The sequence below is a fragment of the Pelophylax lessonae genome (genome assembly GCF_965119305.1).
Source record: "Pelophylax lessonae genome assembly, chromosome: 4".
Classification (NCBI taxonomy): Eukaryota; Metazoa; Chordata; class Amphibia; order Anura; family Ranidae; genus Pelophylax; species Pelophylax lessonae.
The window spans coordinates 621,080,121-621,097,207 of record NC_138771.1 but is presented as its reverse complement, the minus strand read 5'-3'; the positions used below and the strand labels follow the sequence as shown (position 1 = coordinate 621,097,207).

General features: G+C 41.6%; 1 protein-coding gene across 1 annotated transcript in view; it reads right to left on the bottom strand.

The window, feature by feature from the left end:
* LOC309554688 (mucin-17-like) overlaps positions 1–17,087 on the bottom strand; it is a gene marked incomplete at both ends in the record, with an annotated part of 82,211 nt that overhangs the window by 1,083 nt on the left and 64,041 nt on the right. The window contains 2 exons of the mRNA XM_082256394.1: positions 4,916–5,078; positions 7,090–7,155. Coding sequence (XP_082112520.1) covers positions 4,916–5,078; positions 7,090–7,155 — 229 coding nt within the window. The remainder of the gene's footprint in view (positions 1–4,915; positions 5,079–7,089; positions 7,156–17,087) is intronic.

Genomic DNA, 17,087 nt, shown 5'->3' with positions numbered 1-17,087 from the left:
TAAATGTCCGTGGACAGGAAAAAAATGACTGCCCACCCCATATATACTGAGGCAGGCTGGCTCGGATGCACAAATCGCCGTACCTGTACAGAGATCTGCGGGAGCGCTCCTGGGGGCGAGAGCGTGGCGCCTGCGCCATGCTATTGCCCCCACTAGGCAGCGGGGATGCCGATGCATGGGACCAGCGGCACTGATTGCCACTGGCCATCCGCGATCGCTGAGAGAGAAGGACAGTCAGCTGTTGTAAATGCAGCAGACCGTTGTTCTCTCTGAAATGATCACAGAGTGCCTGTGATCCTTCTATTTAGGAACACAGGTCTCTGTGATCATTTCACAAGTCCCGCTCCCATACGTTAGAAAAATCTCCCCCTAGGCTCACACTTAACCCTTTGATCACCCCTGGGTTAACCCCTTCCCTGCCAGTGTCAATATTACAGTAACAGTGTTCCGTGAAAAAACCATACCCGTGAGAAAACCATACCCTCGTCACTTCCGGAGGGTATGGATTTCTCACGGCAGTGTGTTTAACGTTATACTTCCCGCCGTTACATTAAAACAGCTCCTCTGCACTATGAGTGATCTCCGCTCCTCTCCCTGTCACTTCCCTGATCTGGGGTAATAAATATAAAAGCGGATCACGGAGCCGACATTTACATCTCATACACCCGCCGCCGCTTTCATATTTATTAGCACACATCAGGAAAGTTACAAGGATAGGAGCGGAGGTGTCTCATAGTGCAGCCGCGCTGTTTTATGTAACCGACGCAAGTTTAACATTACTTTCACTACCGTAATTGTTCCATACCTTCTGAGCATGCGCACTTGCCATCTTCTCTGCCCTTCCGTGATGTTTCCGGCTCTCTGAGCATGCGCACTCCTTCGCTGCTCAGCTGTTTCTCACAGGAAGTGACGAGGGTATGGTTTCTCCACGGGGTATGGTTTTCTAACGTTACAACGGTGCATATTTTTAGCACTGATTACTGTAGTAATGTCACTGGTCCCCTCAAAAGTAATGGCAGCGATCTGCAATTTTTAGTGGGACTGGGACATTGCAGCGGACAGATCGGACCCATAACTGAATTTATGACACAAAAATGTCAGTTATGGGTCTGATCTGTCCGCCGCAAAGTCGCAGTCCCACTAAAAATCGCAGATCGCCACCATTACTAGTAAAAATAAACAAGTAAATAAAAATGATACAAATCTAGTTTGTAGAAGCGATAACTTTTGCACAAACCAATCAAAATACACTTATTGGGATTTTGGGACTCCCGCAATCGTCAGAGAAACTGACAGAAGACCCGCCTGCTTATGTAAACAAAGCAGGCGAGTCTTCTGTCACACAGGCAGAGAGAGATCAGGAGTTTCAGCTAAGCTGAAACCCCAATCTCTCTGTACCTGTCACAGAGCCCTCTCCCCCCCCCAGCATTAACCCCTTTGATCACCCCCAGTGGTAACCCCTTCCCTGCTAGTGTCATTTATACAGTAACAGTGCATATTATTTAGCACTGATTACTGTATTAATGTCACTGGTCCCCAAAAGTGTAAAAAATGTCAGTTAGGGGTCTGATCTGTCTGCCACAATGTCGCAGTCCCCCTTATCAGAAACAGACCTGTCAGATCCCCGCTCACCTCTATGGGAGATCGGATGAAAACCGACCGCCTGTCTGTTTTCAGCCGATCCCATCTGATCCTCCAGATGGATGGGAAATAGGTTCACTATCTGTCTAAATTTCACGGACAGGATCGGATAGCGGCGGGTGTCAGCAGACATGTCACTGCTAGGGTTGCCACTTCATCCCTTTAAGTCAGGACACACATTAATTACACAGGTTCTGTGGCTGATTAATCACTTCAGCTCCGGAAGGTTTTACCCACTTAATGACCAGGCCATTTTTTGTGATTCGGCACTGCGTTACTTTAACAAAAAATTGCGCCGTGGTGCGACGCTGTACCCAAATACAATGTCCTTTTTTTTCCCCACAAATAGCGCTTTCTTTTGGTGGTAGATCACCTCTGCGGTTTTTAAATTTTGCGCTATAAACAAAAAAAGAGCGACAATTTAAAAAAAAAAAAAACATTATTTTTTACTTTCTGCTATAAAACATTCCAAATAAAAAAAATCAAAAAAAATTATTTTTTTTTTATCAGTTTAGGCCAATTTGTATTCTGCTACGTATTTTTGATAAAAAAAAATCCAAAAAGCATATTTTTATTCCTTTGTGTAAAAGTTATACAAACTACGGGATAGATTTTTGGACTTTTGAGTTATTTATTTTTTATTAGTAATGGCGGCGATCAGTGCTAAACCTTTCCTCCAAGTTCTAAATTGCTGCATTTGTAAATTTCAAAAGCCAATATAAAGGGATAGCAGGGGTAAAAAAAAAAAAAAAAAACACACTGGTGGGTTTAATCAATCCTTTTTTTTTTTTTTTAAATAATTCTCCTCTAAAGCTCCCAACTGTCCCGAATTTTGAGGGACTGTCCCTGATTTTGAGGGACTGTCCCTGATTTAGAACAAAGTCCCTCTTTCCTCCTCATTTGTCCCTCATTTTGGTCTGATCTATATAGTTGTATATAAAATGCACTGTTAATCATTCAAAAAGTTTTTCACAGTACTAAACCTTTCCTCCAATTTCTAAATTGCTGCATTTGTCAATTTCAAAAGCCAATATAAAGGGATAGCAGGGGTAAAAAAAAAAAAAAAAAAAAAGAAACACACTGGTGGGTTTAATCAATCTTTTTTTTTTTTTTTTTTATAATTCTTCTCTAAAGGGGGCGTGGCAGAGTGTGTGTCCTATGTCTACATGCTTTTGCTAATAGATGTTCTTCGTTCCCATCTCAAAAAGTTGGGAGGTATGCTATTGAGGCCAATGCTGTGAGCTGGTCTATGTATACGTGCTGTATAACAAGATTGGGCATTTTTTGAACCCTGTCCTGTTTTTTCATTTTTTTTTGGGGGGGGGGGGGGTTTACAACCTCTTTAAATTTTAAACTTTAAAACGTAGATAAAAGGTCAGCCGGGCACGGCTTTCCATGTGTGGCGGCAGTGCCCCAAGGTGAGACGGTACTGGTATATAATTTCATTTATTCCTTGACCCAGGTGAACCTGTGGAAGTCCACGAGACATGCACTGTTGGGGGGAAATGGTGATGGATGCACCAAAGGGGCTAAACTGCTAATTAGATTTATATTTGTGGCAGTCAGAATAGTAATTGCGCGGCCTTGGAAGTCAGCCGCTATGCCCCGGAGGATTTGGCTGCTCAAAGACCAGGGCCTATTTTGCGATTCGGCACTGTGTAATTTTAACGGACAATTGTGCGGTCGTGCGACGCTGTACCCAAATGAAATTAACAACCTTTTTTCCCCACAAACAGAGCTTTCTTTTGGTGGTATTTGATCGCCTGTGCGATTTTTACTTTTTGCGCTATAAACAAAAAAAAGCGACAATTTTGAAAAAATAACAATATTTTTCACATTTTTTTATATGAAATTCTCAAAAAAAAATGTAAAAATCAAAATTTTTTAACATTTTAGGGCAATGTGTTTTCTGCTACATATTTTTGGTTAAAAAAAAATCGCAATAAGCTGATTTTGATTGGTTTGCGCAAAGGTTATTGCGTTTACTAACTACGGGAAAGATTTATGTCATTTTTATTGTTTTTTTTTTTAACTAGTAATGGCGACGATCTGCGATTTTTTTTGCGGGACTGCGACATTGTGGCGGACAGATCGGACCCCTGACTGACATTTTTGACACTTTTGGGGGTACCAGTGACATTACTACAGTAATCAGTGCTATACATATGCACTGTTACTGTAAAAATGACACTGGCAGGGAAGGGGTTAACTTTATTAGTGATCAAGGGGTTAAGTGTGTCCCTAGGGGCGTGAGTCTAACTGTCAAGGGGCGTGGCTTGTGATGTAACCACAGAGACATAGGATCCTACATAGCAGGATCGTATAGTCTCTGCTGTTACACCAGGGTGAATGACAGACGGCTGTGTTTACATCAGCCGCCTGCCTTTCTCCCTCTCCAGCGGGAGATTGCGAGTGGCCGGCGGATATCAGAGCCGCCGTTCACTCGCGCAGGGATGTCAGGGAACGAGTGGGGGCGGGAGCACGCCTCGGGCGGCGCGCACTCGCCCCCTATTGACTCGTGGGCGAGTGACGTACCGGTACGTCACTTTGCCCAGGAGGGGCTGACCGCCGCAGTATATGTACTTGCAGCGGTCGGCAAGTGGTTAATGAGCGTCTATCGGCCATACTCAATGGTAAGGTGCAACTGTTTGAAAAAGTCTGGAACCCGTGGCTAAGATATCTGGAGGGGGACCCCCGAGCTGAATGGTGGTAGCTTTCCATGGACGGTCTTAGCTTACAATGGACCATGTGAGGTTCCGGACATTACTTGTGTCGTTCCACTTGCATGCTTGATACCGTGAGCTAGCTGCTCATAGTCCTGAGGTGCTTTCTTTTTCTCCCCTCTCTCTTCTTTTTTTACTTTTCCTCTCTCTTTGCTGTTTTTTCTCTGTACTGTCTATCTTTATGCTTTTGGGTGGGTGATCCTCATCGGTCCCCCTTGTGCCCTCCTGGGGATTCTATTGCCTAGATGGATCCCACCTATGACAGAGCTCCGCGATCAGTGGAGCAGGGTCCCAGGAAGGTCTATTTTGTACTGTTTGTGGACTTTAGCTATCATTGTACCCCACTCCACTTTTGTATGCCCCTTCACTGTTTCCTCCTTGAAGGGAATTGCTTTTACAGATGTTATGGTTCACATGCCTTTCTTTGTCAGATTCCTATTGCTTACATGTAAGCGTTGTTGCAATATGAAAAAACTTTAATAAATACATTGAAACAAAATGTAGATAAAAGCAATAATGGGGGCTTTGGGCCCTAAAGCAAGTTTACTCACAAGCATTCCACTCCATCTGTTTTGATTTGACAGGTTCCTACAGTGCAGTTGAAATATTTAGGGGAGGTAAAATCACACCTAGATACACAGGAAAGACCTTCCTCGTCGACCACAGCATCAAAGTGGTTAATAAAGAGCTCAATAATGTTTCTCACGCAGAGCTCTAGGAAGAGAAAGCAAAAAAAAAAAAAAGAAGCTACACACTTAGGCATGGGCAACAAAGAAGCAGTGTAGACTCATAAAATTCACTTAACCCTACCAGACTGCATACCCAGGTTCATGGTTACAGTTAAAGCAACTAAGCTTGGTCAAGGACCTACCCCCGGCCAGTGACTCGATAGTGAAGAAGCACTGGCATGCTAGTGATGTTCCTTCTTGAATCAGCAATTTTTTTGTCACATACTGAGAGCACTGTGTAAAGCAATAAAGCCTGATTCGCTTATAGTTCTGCCCCACCCTCTCTTAGTATGACCCCACCCCCCACTAAACAGAAGATTACAAAGAAAGGCTGAGGAAAAATTTGAGAATAAATTCCCTACATTTTTAGTGACGTTTTAGTGAATACATAATTTGATTAACCCTTTCGCTGCCGAAACCCTTTTTTTTTTTTCCCATTTTTGCACACATGTTGAACATGTTGCAAATTTCAGTCTTGTAGATCAGTGGTCCTCAACTCTGGTCCTCAGGGCCCACTAACAGGCCAGATTTTAAGTATTACCTTGGGGAGATGCAGACTAGAGTACTGCAATCACTGAGCAGCAAATGATATCACCTGGGATGTATTTCAGTTATCTTGCAAAACTGGCCTGTTAGTGGACCCTGTAGGCCAGGGTTGAGGACCACTGTTGTAGATTACTTAAAACTCCCAAAACATTGTATCTTTTCTAAAGGCATAGACCTTGTGTAATAAAATGGTGGCAGTTGCAGGTTATTTCGGTGAAGTTTATATTTCTAATAAAAAGTACACTCAAATTCATTTAGTGCACGCAAGCACAATATACCTATTTTTTTGTAAAATATAATAGATTATGTTGTCCTGAGTAAATAGTTACCAAATATGTCAAGCTTCAAAAATGTGTACACCCGTAAAATGGCAAATATGATGGCATCCCAAAATTGCTCATAAAAGCTTTTACAGCTCATCAGTTTATAATTACCAATGAATGGTAGCCCTACAATTATTGCTCTCACTGTGGTGTACGCTGGGATACCTATATTGTATGGGGCAATCTTAGTTTTTGTACACCTGCAATGTTTTTTTCTATTAAACTTTAATTTTGTAAACATATTTCCTTTTTTTAAACCTAACTATATTCCTATTACCAGGAGGCTAGTAAGGCACTATGTGATAGCATAGTGCAAGTGCCAGATTCTCTTTAAGAAGACATCAAATGTAACACGAGTTAAACGCTTGTTGATTGGCTGCCCTGCAGCTTTTTAAAACGCGCCATTAAATTGCTGAACACCGAACTCGATTCCGTACATACAGTAAAATGTTCGGGTCCGGGTACCAAAAACCCTAAAGTCCGGTACGAACCCGAACTTTACAGTTCGGGTTCGCTCAACCCTAATAATGGACTATTATGTGGCGATGAAATTACATGGGAAGACTGAGATGTTACCTAACTAACCTAACTAACTTTAGTAGTGCATTATGCATAGTGTGCATTGCAAGGGCCTGCTGACTGGATTAGAACCGAATGGATTGCTTAGTTGGTTACTAAAATTATGCAGTTGTGGTAAATCTAGGGGCCGGCTCTCACCATAAAAATGCAGTCCAGATGCGTTCTTTTCACATTTTTTATGCGTTCCAGTGCGTTTTTTGATGCGTTTCTGTGCATTTATCCCCCTCTCTTTTTCTTCACCTTCATAAGGACATGTGCATTCCAGTGTGTTTTTGATGCGTTTTACTGAGTTCCAATACAGTTCAGTGCATAAAAAATGCAGCATGTTCTACTTTTTTTTTTCTGGAACTGGAACGCACTGCAACTGACTGCACTGGTGTCAACCATGTGATTGGAAACCATATAACCTACTATCTATGCGCTGTTGATGCAGAAGAAAAAACGCACTGGACTGCATGTGGTGTGAACCGGCCCTAAAGGAGATTGTCCACAGACTGCATTCAGACATATGGGCAGCTTTGAACTACACCCTGCACCTTTAAAACATACCTTTTTCAGTGGGTGGAATAACTGGGGTAATTGACCTTAGTCCTTTTAAACAAACACGTGAGTCTCCTGTAATAAGAAAGAAATGGGATACATACTTAGAATTACATATAATTGTATAACAATGTAGATAAGCTATTTGTAAAAAATGTTATGGACGCCTAACTATCACATCTATAAGAGCTTATTACATAGTTACATAGTAGTTGTGGTTGAATAAAGACAATAGTCCATCCAGTTCAACCTGTGTAGGTGTGTGTGGACGTATTCATTTCCCATACCCCTGAAGGTCTGTCTTTATCTTTGAGATGTACATCCAAGAGTCTTTTAAAAGTAGCCATACTCCCCGCAGTTACCACCATTTGTGGAAGGGAGATCCACAATCTTACTGCCCTTACTGTAAAAAACCCCTTGCGTAGCCTGAGGTTAAATCGCTTCTCCTCTAATCGCATTGTGTGGCCACGTGGCCTCTTACATTCCTTGTGACTGAATAGTTTTTTTTCTATGGTAAGATCACCATTGAGGTATTTGTAAATCCCTATCATGTCCCCTCTCAGGCGTCTCTTCTCCAGGGAGAATAAATCAAGTGCTTGTAATCGCTCCTCATAATTAAGGTCCTCCAATCCCCTAATTAGTTTAGTTGCCCTTCTCTGGACGCTCTCCAGTTCCAACACATTCTTTCTGAGGATTGGCGACCAGAACTGGACAGAATACTCCAGATGTGACCGAATCAGGGCTTTATAAAGTGGCAGGATTATAGCTTTATCCCTGGAATATATCCCCTTCCTTATGCATGCTAGTATTTCTATATGTCGATGTGAAGTTATTGCCATGCTTATTTTTGTTGTGTCATCTGCAAAAACTGAGATTGAGCTAATGATCCCGTCCTCGATGCTATTTATGAATAAATTGAACAAAATTGGTCCCAGGACTGAGCCTTGGGACACCCCATTTATCACCCCAGACCAGTCAGAGTACGCATTATTTATCACCACCCTTTGGACACGCCCCTTTAACCAGTTTTCTATCCAAGAACAAACCTTGTGTTTGATGCCTGCAGACCTTAGTTTGTTAGATTAAGCGTTTGTGGGGAACTGTATCGATAGCCTTAGCAAAATCCAGATACACCACATCCACAGGTCTCCCCCTGTCTAGCTCACGGCTCCTCTCCTTGTAGAATGCTAACAGATTGCTTTGACAGTGGTTTGACAAGAACGTCCTTTTGTAAACCCGTACTGATTACTGCTGATGATACTGTTGACTTTAGCAAATTCTTGAATATAGTCCCTTATCATTCCCTTCCATTAGTTTACATACTATTGACGTCAGGCTGACCGACCTATAATTTACCGGGATAATCCTCTGCCTTTTCTTGAATATTGGTATCACGTTAGCTTTCCTCCAGTCAGCTGGTACAGTTCCTGTCAAAATACTATCTGCAAAGATCAGGAACAGTGGTCTAGATATAACCTTACCGAGTTCTTTGAGTACTCTCGGATGCACGCCATCCGGCCCTGGTGATTTATTTGTGTTAAGGTTATCAAGCATTTCCATGATTTCACCCTCCTTAGCCATATCGGCAAGTCCTGTGATGTGCTGCTAACCATACAATCATGTTCATTATACCCCTCCTTTTCCTGTGTAAAGACTGAGGAGTAGAAAGCATTTAGCACAGTTGCCTTCTTTGTGTCCTCTGTAACCATCCTCCCATCATCGTTAATTATGTGTGCCACGTGTTCTGACCTCGCTTTTTTGCTATTGATATATTTAAAGAATTTGTTAGGGTTCCTTTTACTTTCCTTTGCTATTCGTCTCTCAAAGTAAATTTTAGCCTTCTAGATTTCCTTTTTACTGTTCTTATTCGATTCCTTGTATTGGTGTAAAGCCGATACTGTCCCCTCCGATTTATATTTCTTAAAGTACATTTTTTTTTTTCCTAATAAGCTTTTTTACATTATGGTTAAGCCACCCTGGTTTGACCTTGGCTCTTCGAAATGTATTTCCTGTAGGAATGCACTGTGAGATGCTTTTGTTTAATATGTTCCTAAAGCATTCCCATTTTTTCTCCATGGTCAGTGTTCCTAGGGTTTAGTCCCAGTTTATTTTCTCTAATATTAAGCACAGTTTAGGAACGTTTGCCCTTCTGAAGTTTAGGGTTCTTATGTTCCCCTCTTGCCTTGCTATCTTGTGATTTACGCTAAATGTGATCATCCTGTGATTGCTAGAACCCAAGTTGTCCCAGACTCCTACTTCTGTGATTAGATCTGGGTCATTAGTAATTAATAGATCTAGCAATACATTCTTTCTAGTAGGAGGATCCACCAACTGAGACATGTAGTTGTCCTGTAATACATTCATGAAAAGATGGGCCTTTAGTGAGTGTGCAGTCCCTTCTTCCCAGTCTGTGTTGGGATAATTGAAGTCCCCCAATATGATGACTGTCCCCAGCTTTGCCACGTTACCCAACAGTGATAGAAATTCTAGCTCTACCTCCTCCCTTTGGTTGGGTGGCTTATAACATACCCCCACTATTACTTTCCCCTTTACTTATTCCCTATGGAGTTATATCCGCATGGCTTCCACCTCCGTACTCGTCCCTTCCATAATGTCACTCCTCTCTACCACCTTCACATTAATTTTGATGTAGAGACAAATCCCTCCACCCCTTTTTACTTCCCCGTCCTTCCGATACACAGAATATCCTTGAATATTAGCCAGCCAGTCTTGTGAGGGGTTGAACCAAGTTTCTTTTATTCCCACAAGGTCTATGTCCTCCTCATGTATTTGCAGTTCCAAATCATCCATTTTGTTAGCTAGGCTCCTTGCATTTGTGTATATCCCTCTTAGTGTTGTAGAAGTGGATATTGGTTTGTACTTAAGTTTATTCCTGTTCAGTCTGTGGTTTGTCCGCACAATCTCCTCAGCGGTTGTCGTTATAGTTGTATTGTCGCTGCTGACCCCCATAATACATTCCGTCCCTTGATCTCTACTAACTGACTCTACCTCTGAGCCCTCCCCCCCCCCCCCAACACCTAGTTTAAAAGCCTCTCCAAACTTGTGGCCATCTTTCTCCCCAATAGAGCTGTACCATCCCCATTAAGGTGCAGCCCGTCCTTACTAAAGAGTTGGTAGCTGACTGAGAAGTCAGCTCAGTTCTCCAGGAACCCAAACCCTTCCTTCCTACACCAGTTTCTCAGCCACTTGTTCAGTTCCCTAAGCTCCTTCTGCCTCTCTGGTGTGGCTCGAGGTACAGCCAGTATTTCAGAGAAAACCACATTGGAGGTCCTATTCCTCAATCTATTCCCTAAGTCCCTGAAATCATTTTTTAGGATCCTCCACCTTCCTCTCACTTTGTCACTGGTGCCTACATGCACCATGACCACTGGGTCCTCCCCAGCCCCACCCAATAATTGAATATTTCCACCCGATCCGCAATGTGCCGAACCCGAGTGCCCGGTAAACATCATACTGTTCGGCGACCACAATCATTTTGACAGATTGCCCTCTCTGTCCTCTTGATAAATGAGACCCCTACTACCACTACCTGTCTAACCTTTCCTGAGATTCTGCCCCCTCCTTCCTGGAGCCGCCGCTCCCCTGGCAGCTAGGGGAGGGCGCCTGCTCCAGCACTGCCACCCTGAGCTGATATTGGACTCCCCATTCCAAAGCCATGGTTATTAATCTGGCTTAGGCCCCATCTTTGCTGCTTTAACATTCTCCACTCTTACAGGAATGTTTCCACAGGATGATTTTGCTAGTGTGTCTGTGGGAATTTGTGCTCATTCAGTCTAAGGTGCATTTGTCAGGTCAGGTACTGATGGTAAATATGAACTCTGGGTTAAAATTGGCATTCCTTCTCATTCCAAAGATGCTTAAAGTGGTATTAAAATCTTTTTTTATTATTATTATTTTTACCACATGAGCCCCCAGGTGGGTTTTGACAGAATTTGCTCTTATTCACTGCATATTAGCACATTATGACAGACTTACCTCTCCTAATGTACCTTCTAACACTAAGCTGTCACCAATCATGCGGGCCCCAGACACTTCCATCTTTATCCAATCTGCCTTCTAGATTCTGTCTGTTCAACCTCTTGAATGGCTGGGCTGTGATGACGTCACTCCCACGCATATGCATGGGAGTCACATCACCACAGCACACAGCAGGTATCTGTAAAATGTATGCATGCTCAGTGTATTGTGGTCAATCATTACATTTTTGCATTCTGATAATGCTTACTATAGTCAACAATGACCTACTGGTACTAGATTCTTCTAGTTTTTCTGCACAACCATAAAATGTTCTGATGTTCTGTCATGTATGTCTTGACTTTATTGATGCATTATGAGGAGAAAAAATAATGTCTGAAGCTAGTCATGATACTAAAGCAAGTAGTAGTAGTATTGTGTAAAATGTAACAATCACTTCTCCTGGGATTCAGTGCTGGGTCTCCTCACCAGTATGCAACAACTGGTACTGCACCTTCTCCTCTATAAAAATATCCCTAGCAGATAATTGTTCTATTGGGAATTGAGAACTGCTTGCTATCAAACTGGCCCTTCATTACTGGCAAACTGCCCACCATCTAAGCCCCAAACAAGCCCTTTGGTCCTTGTTTTTCTCTCGGTTCATCTTCATGATCATGTCCCGGTCTGCCAACTCTGCAAACCGATAATCGCTCATGCTCCTTTGATTCTCAAGATTCCAAAGTTGCTGCTGAGCTAGAATTTATTATTCTGAATGTTTGCATCATGGCCCTAAACCTAAACCATGAGCTATTCCCATGACAAGACTCTGCTGTCCTTGGAGCGAAGAATTGAACTCCCAATTTGGGGCCCGTGACTCCAAGCCCCCTGGACATTGTGGTGTCCACAGAACCCTCACACTTCCTTTTAATAGAGGGAAAAACTTTAAAAGAATGTAGAAGACTATTTAAAAGCTTGTGTGATTGTGTGCCCAAACCAAGTCCCCAACCTATGCACGTGCATGTCCTCTACTGCTACACATTCCTAAAGAACTTGGCACCACCTTTCTACAGACTTTATGACTAAAATTCTTCCTTCCAATGGCTGTACCTAGGTATCAGGAGCTCAACATTGAGGGGGCTCTGTAATAGGGTAGGGGGAGGTTGGAATTGTTAAACTCATTTCTCCTGGGATGCAGCACACCACTGCTGGCACTTCTGGTTTGACCGGGAGTGTCAGCACCACAGACTATTAGGTGACAGCTCTTTTGAAGAGCAAGCACCTTAAATTGTAAAGCAACAGTTAGATATTTGAGCAACACATTGCTTTACTTCAGCTTCTGCAGTATCTACAGTATATCCCCATGCCTGCCTTCAGACTCTGGGTTCCGGAGTGACTCCAAATGCATTCTCACTTCATATGCCATCTAAAGACTCCAGTGTGTCCAGTGATTCGAGTGCTCCCAGAGACTCCAGTGCACCCAGACCACATGTCATCTAGTGACTCCGATGTCTCAATGACTCCAAGTATGCTCCCAGTTTCCGTGTGCCTTCTGAGTGCTGGACACCGCTGTGACACCTATATTTCCACATGGCCTCCAATTTGCATCTGGACAGTCCCTCTCTCAGAGGGAATTGACCATTGTCTAGGCAATAAAGAGTTTTCATAAAAAGTGGATCTCCAGGTATCTCTACAAATTTTCCTTGCAGTTGGCTCCCCCTTACCCTCGGCACTGCAAGGGTTACATTCTTGTTTTGTATAGGGGGATAGAAATAAGTACAGTAATTACCTTACTCCTTGTTCCCCTGGCAGCCAGTGCTCTGCTCTGGCCTCTGACACTCCTAGATTGTGGATGTGCCCTTGAATTCCTCATGGGTCAGGACCCAGAAGCAAGTGGAGATCACTGGAGCAGCGATGCCAGCTTGAAGGGCAATCGACCAGGTATGGTACATACATAGTAACGTTGGTCTATTTATAATGCTTTTTATGTCTATACACAAATGTTGTGACTTTCATTTATATTTTAAACTGAATTGATTGTTTCACAAGGTGAGTGTTTACAATCACTGTAACTCTAAATATATCAAGTCAATAAATACTTTATTGTCATGGTAATAAATACTTGAATGCTTTTATACTTTTGTGGGTATAGGATTGTGTATATGGAAGTGTATGGTTGTGTTTTTTTCTTTTTTTTTTATTGGTTGAGCTAGATGGACTTGTGTCTTTTTTCAACCTGACTATGTAACAATAGGACTGTGATACAAAACATGTTTGGTCAAAATTTTAGTGTCTATGACACCACATTTTTTCTTTCCAAAAATATCACATCTTCATTCCGGGTTTGCAGGCTACGGCCGTTTGAATGGACGGGACCTGCGATGGCGTCACTCCTACCCGTGCATCCTGGAGCCAGGGTCACTGCGCATGTGCGGGGGACATCCTTGGCTATTGCCGATGTGAATATCTCCTAAACAGTGCACGTTTAGGAGATAGTCATTGTACCTACAGGTACGCTTGGTTGTAAGCTTACCTGTAGATACAGGTTTCAATACAGAGTTTACTACCGCTTTAACACACCTGGGGTTTTTCGCCTTCCTCTGGATCAATTTCGGGAATAGGATTGTGTATATGGGATTGTATGGATGTGTTTTCTTAACTGTTTTTTATTGGTTGAGTCGGATGGACTTGTGTCTTTTTTCAACCTGACTATGTAACTATATAACATCCTCAATCGAAGGGTGACATCGCTCACTCACTGTACTGTATCTATGGAGGAGCAGTATTGTCACCTGAAGACAGTAACTATGTTAGGACTACAGAACATTTCCCCCTCTCCATAACATAGAAGGGAATTGTTCTGTACTTCACAGAAGTAAACTGGGATAACACTAAGTTCACTGGATTTTTGGAAGATCATAAGGTATTTTTTGAGCAGATATAACAAAGGACTAATGATATATTTAGCAGACCAAAAGGAAGCAAGTAATAGAAGTTCCTTTTTAGGGTTTACATGAGGGATGCACCAATACCATTTATTTTACAACGAGTACGAGTACTGATACTTTTTTAGTACTCGCCGATACCAATTATCGATATCTACAGCAACTGTTTTGTGTAAACTTCAGCTGCCAGCAATGGAACAAAGCATTGAAAAGTTATTTGCAATTGAAATACATTTATTTATTTTTTTGAATTGTGCACTTTTTTTCAATGTGAAACGTGTGATTATATGTTAAAGGTGTAAAAATATTAGCAAACAAAGCAAACAAAAAAAAAATGTTTTAATTATTAACAGTTTATAGAATAAAAGTGAAAAAAAAAAAAATCAGCAGGAAAATAATAATTAAATGGACAAGGAGAATAAGGAATAAAATGAGACCGATTAGAGTAAGTTAAGGGTTAATAAGAAACAGAGGAACATTTACTTAAAAAAATAAATAAAAAAATAATATATAAATATATATATATATATATATATATATATATATATATATATATATATATATTTTTTTTTTTTTTTTTTACTTGACAGGTTGCTTCAAACGGACTTCATCTGCAGAGGGAGGTTCATCCCTTTGATATGTAGATGTATATACAAAAAGAAGCAATATTTATTTTTAGTTACAGGGTTACATAGTTAGTGAGGTTGAAAAAAGACACCAGTCCATCCAGTTCAACTTATGACGAGTGTATAAGTGTTTATGGCAATAGTACATTGTATACCCCTGTATGATGTGATCGTTAAGGTGCCCATCTAATAGTTTAAAAAAACTATCAATGCTCCTCACTGATACCACTGCTTGTGGAAGAGAATTCCACATCCTTACCGCTCTGATGGTATAGAACCCTTTACACAGTTTAAAGTTAAACTGCTTCTCTTCAAATTTTAGCAAATGGAATGAGTCCTTTTATATTCCCTTTCACTGAATAGTTTGTTTCCTATGCTAGGTTCACCAGCACGGTATTTGTACATTGATATCATATCCCCTCTCAAGAGTCTCTTCTTCAGAGAGAATAATTTCAATGCTTGTAGTCTTTCCTCATAGCTGAGATCCTTCATTCCCTTTATTAGCTTTGTTGTCCTTCTCTGGACTCCCTTCAGTTCCAGCACATCCTTCCTGAGGACCGGTGCCCAGAACTGGATGGCATATTCCAGATGCAGCGGGACCAGAGTCTTGTAAAGTGGGAGAATCATTGTTTTATCTCTGGAGTAAATCCCCTTTTTAATACATGACAGTATTCTGTTGGCTTTGCTTGCAGTAGCTTGACATTGCATGCCATTGCTGAGCTTGTTGTCTACTAGGACCCCCAGGTCCTTTTCCATCTTAGATTCCCCCAAAGGATCTCCCCCTAGTGACTTGACTAGCTTGAGTTCGTATTTCTGGCACCCAAATGCATTACCTTACATTTTTCAACATTAAACCTCATTTGCCATGTAGATGCCCACCCCAATGATTTGTTCAGGTCTTCTTGTAAGGTTTCCACATCCTGCGTAGATGTTATTGCTCTGTTTAATTTAGTATCATCCACAAATACGGAGATTGGGCTGTTTATCCCATCCTCTGGGTCATTTATGAATAAATTAAATAGGATTGGTCCCAGGACAGATCCTCGGGGGACTCCACTTTTCTCACCAGACCATTCAGAGTACTACCGATTTATCACCACCCTTTGGACTCGCCCCTGCAGCCAGTTTTTAATCCAGCTACAATATGGTCCATACCTACGTACCTTAGTTTGTACAGTAAACATTTGTGGGGAACTATATCAAATGCCTTTGCAAAATCCAGATACACCACATCCACAGGCCTTCCTTTATCTAAATGGGAGCTCACTTCTTCATAGAAGGTTAATAGATTGGTCTGACAAGAGGGTTTTTTCATGAATTCATGCTTTCTATTAATGATACCGTTTTCATTACTAAAATCTTGTATGTGGTCCCTTATCACCCCCTCCAATATCTTACAGACTATTGATGTTAGGCTAACCGGCCTGTAGTTCCCAGGGATATATCTCAGCCCTTTTTTAAATATTGGTACCATTTGGGCTTTTTTTCCAATCAGCTGGTACCATTCCCATCAGTAAACTATCTCTAAATATTAGGAACAATGCTCTGGCAATCACCTGGCTGAGTTCTTTAAGGACCCTCGGGTGTAAGCCACCTGGTCCCAGTGACTTTTTTATGTTAAGTTTTTCAAGTCTAGTTCTTAGTCTGTCTTCTGTTAACCATGAGGGTGCTTCCTGTGACATGTTATTAACTTTAACATTACAAGCTGGGTTAATGCATTCCCCCAATTCTTTTGTGAAGACTGAGGAGAAAAATTTATAGCATCTTCGCCTTCTCTCTGTCCTATGTAGCCAGATTCCCTTCATTGTCCCTTATGGGGCCAATGTGTTCTGGCCTCACTTTCTTACTATTTATATACTTAAATAATTTCTAGTTTTTTTTTATTTTTTTACTCTCTTACACTATGTGCCTTTCGTGTTATCTTTCAGCAGCCCTAATTTCGCTCTTACATTTCTTATTACATTCTTTGTAATGTTGGAATGCTGTCAATGATCCCTCAGCATCCCTTGCATTTTATGAAGGCCTTTTCTTTAGTTTTTATGTGCATTTTTACATTGGAGTTTAGCCACCCAGGGTTTATGTTAGCTCTTTTAAACTTATTCCCTGTTGGAATGCACTGGCCAATACCTTTATTTAGCATGTTCTCAAAGCACTCCCATTTTTCCTCCGTGTTCTTTGTTCCTAGGATTTTATCCCATTTTATATCGTCTAGCATGGTGCGCAGTTTAGGGATTTTGGCTCTTTTAAAATTCAATGTCCTTGTATTACCCTCATGTTTCCTATTTCTATGATTTATACTGAAACTAATTGACCTATGGTCACTGTTTCCTAAGTTGCCCCATATTTATACATCCGCAATCAGGTCTGTATTATTCGTAATCAGTAGGTCTAGTAACGCATTGTTTCTCGTTGGTGCGTTCACCATCTGACCCCTGAAATTGTCCTGCAAAACATTTAGGAAATG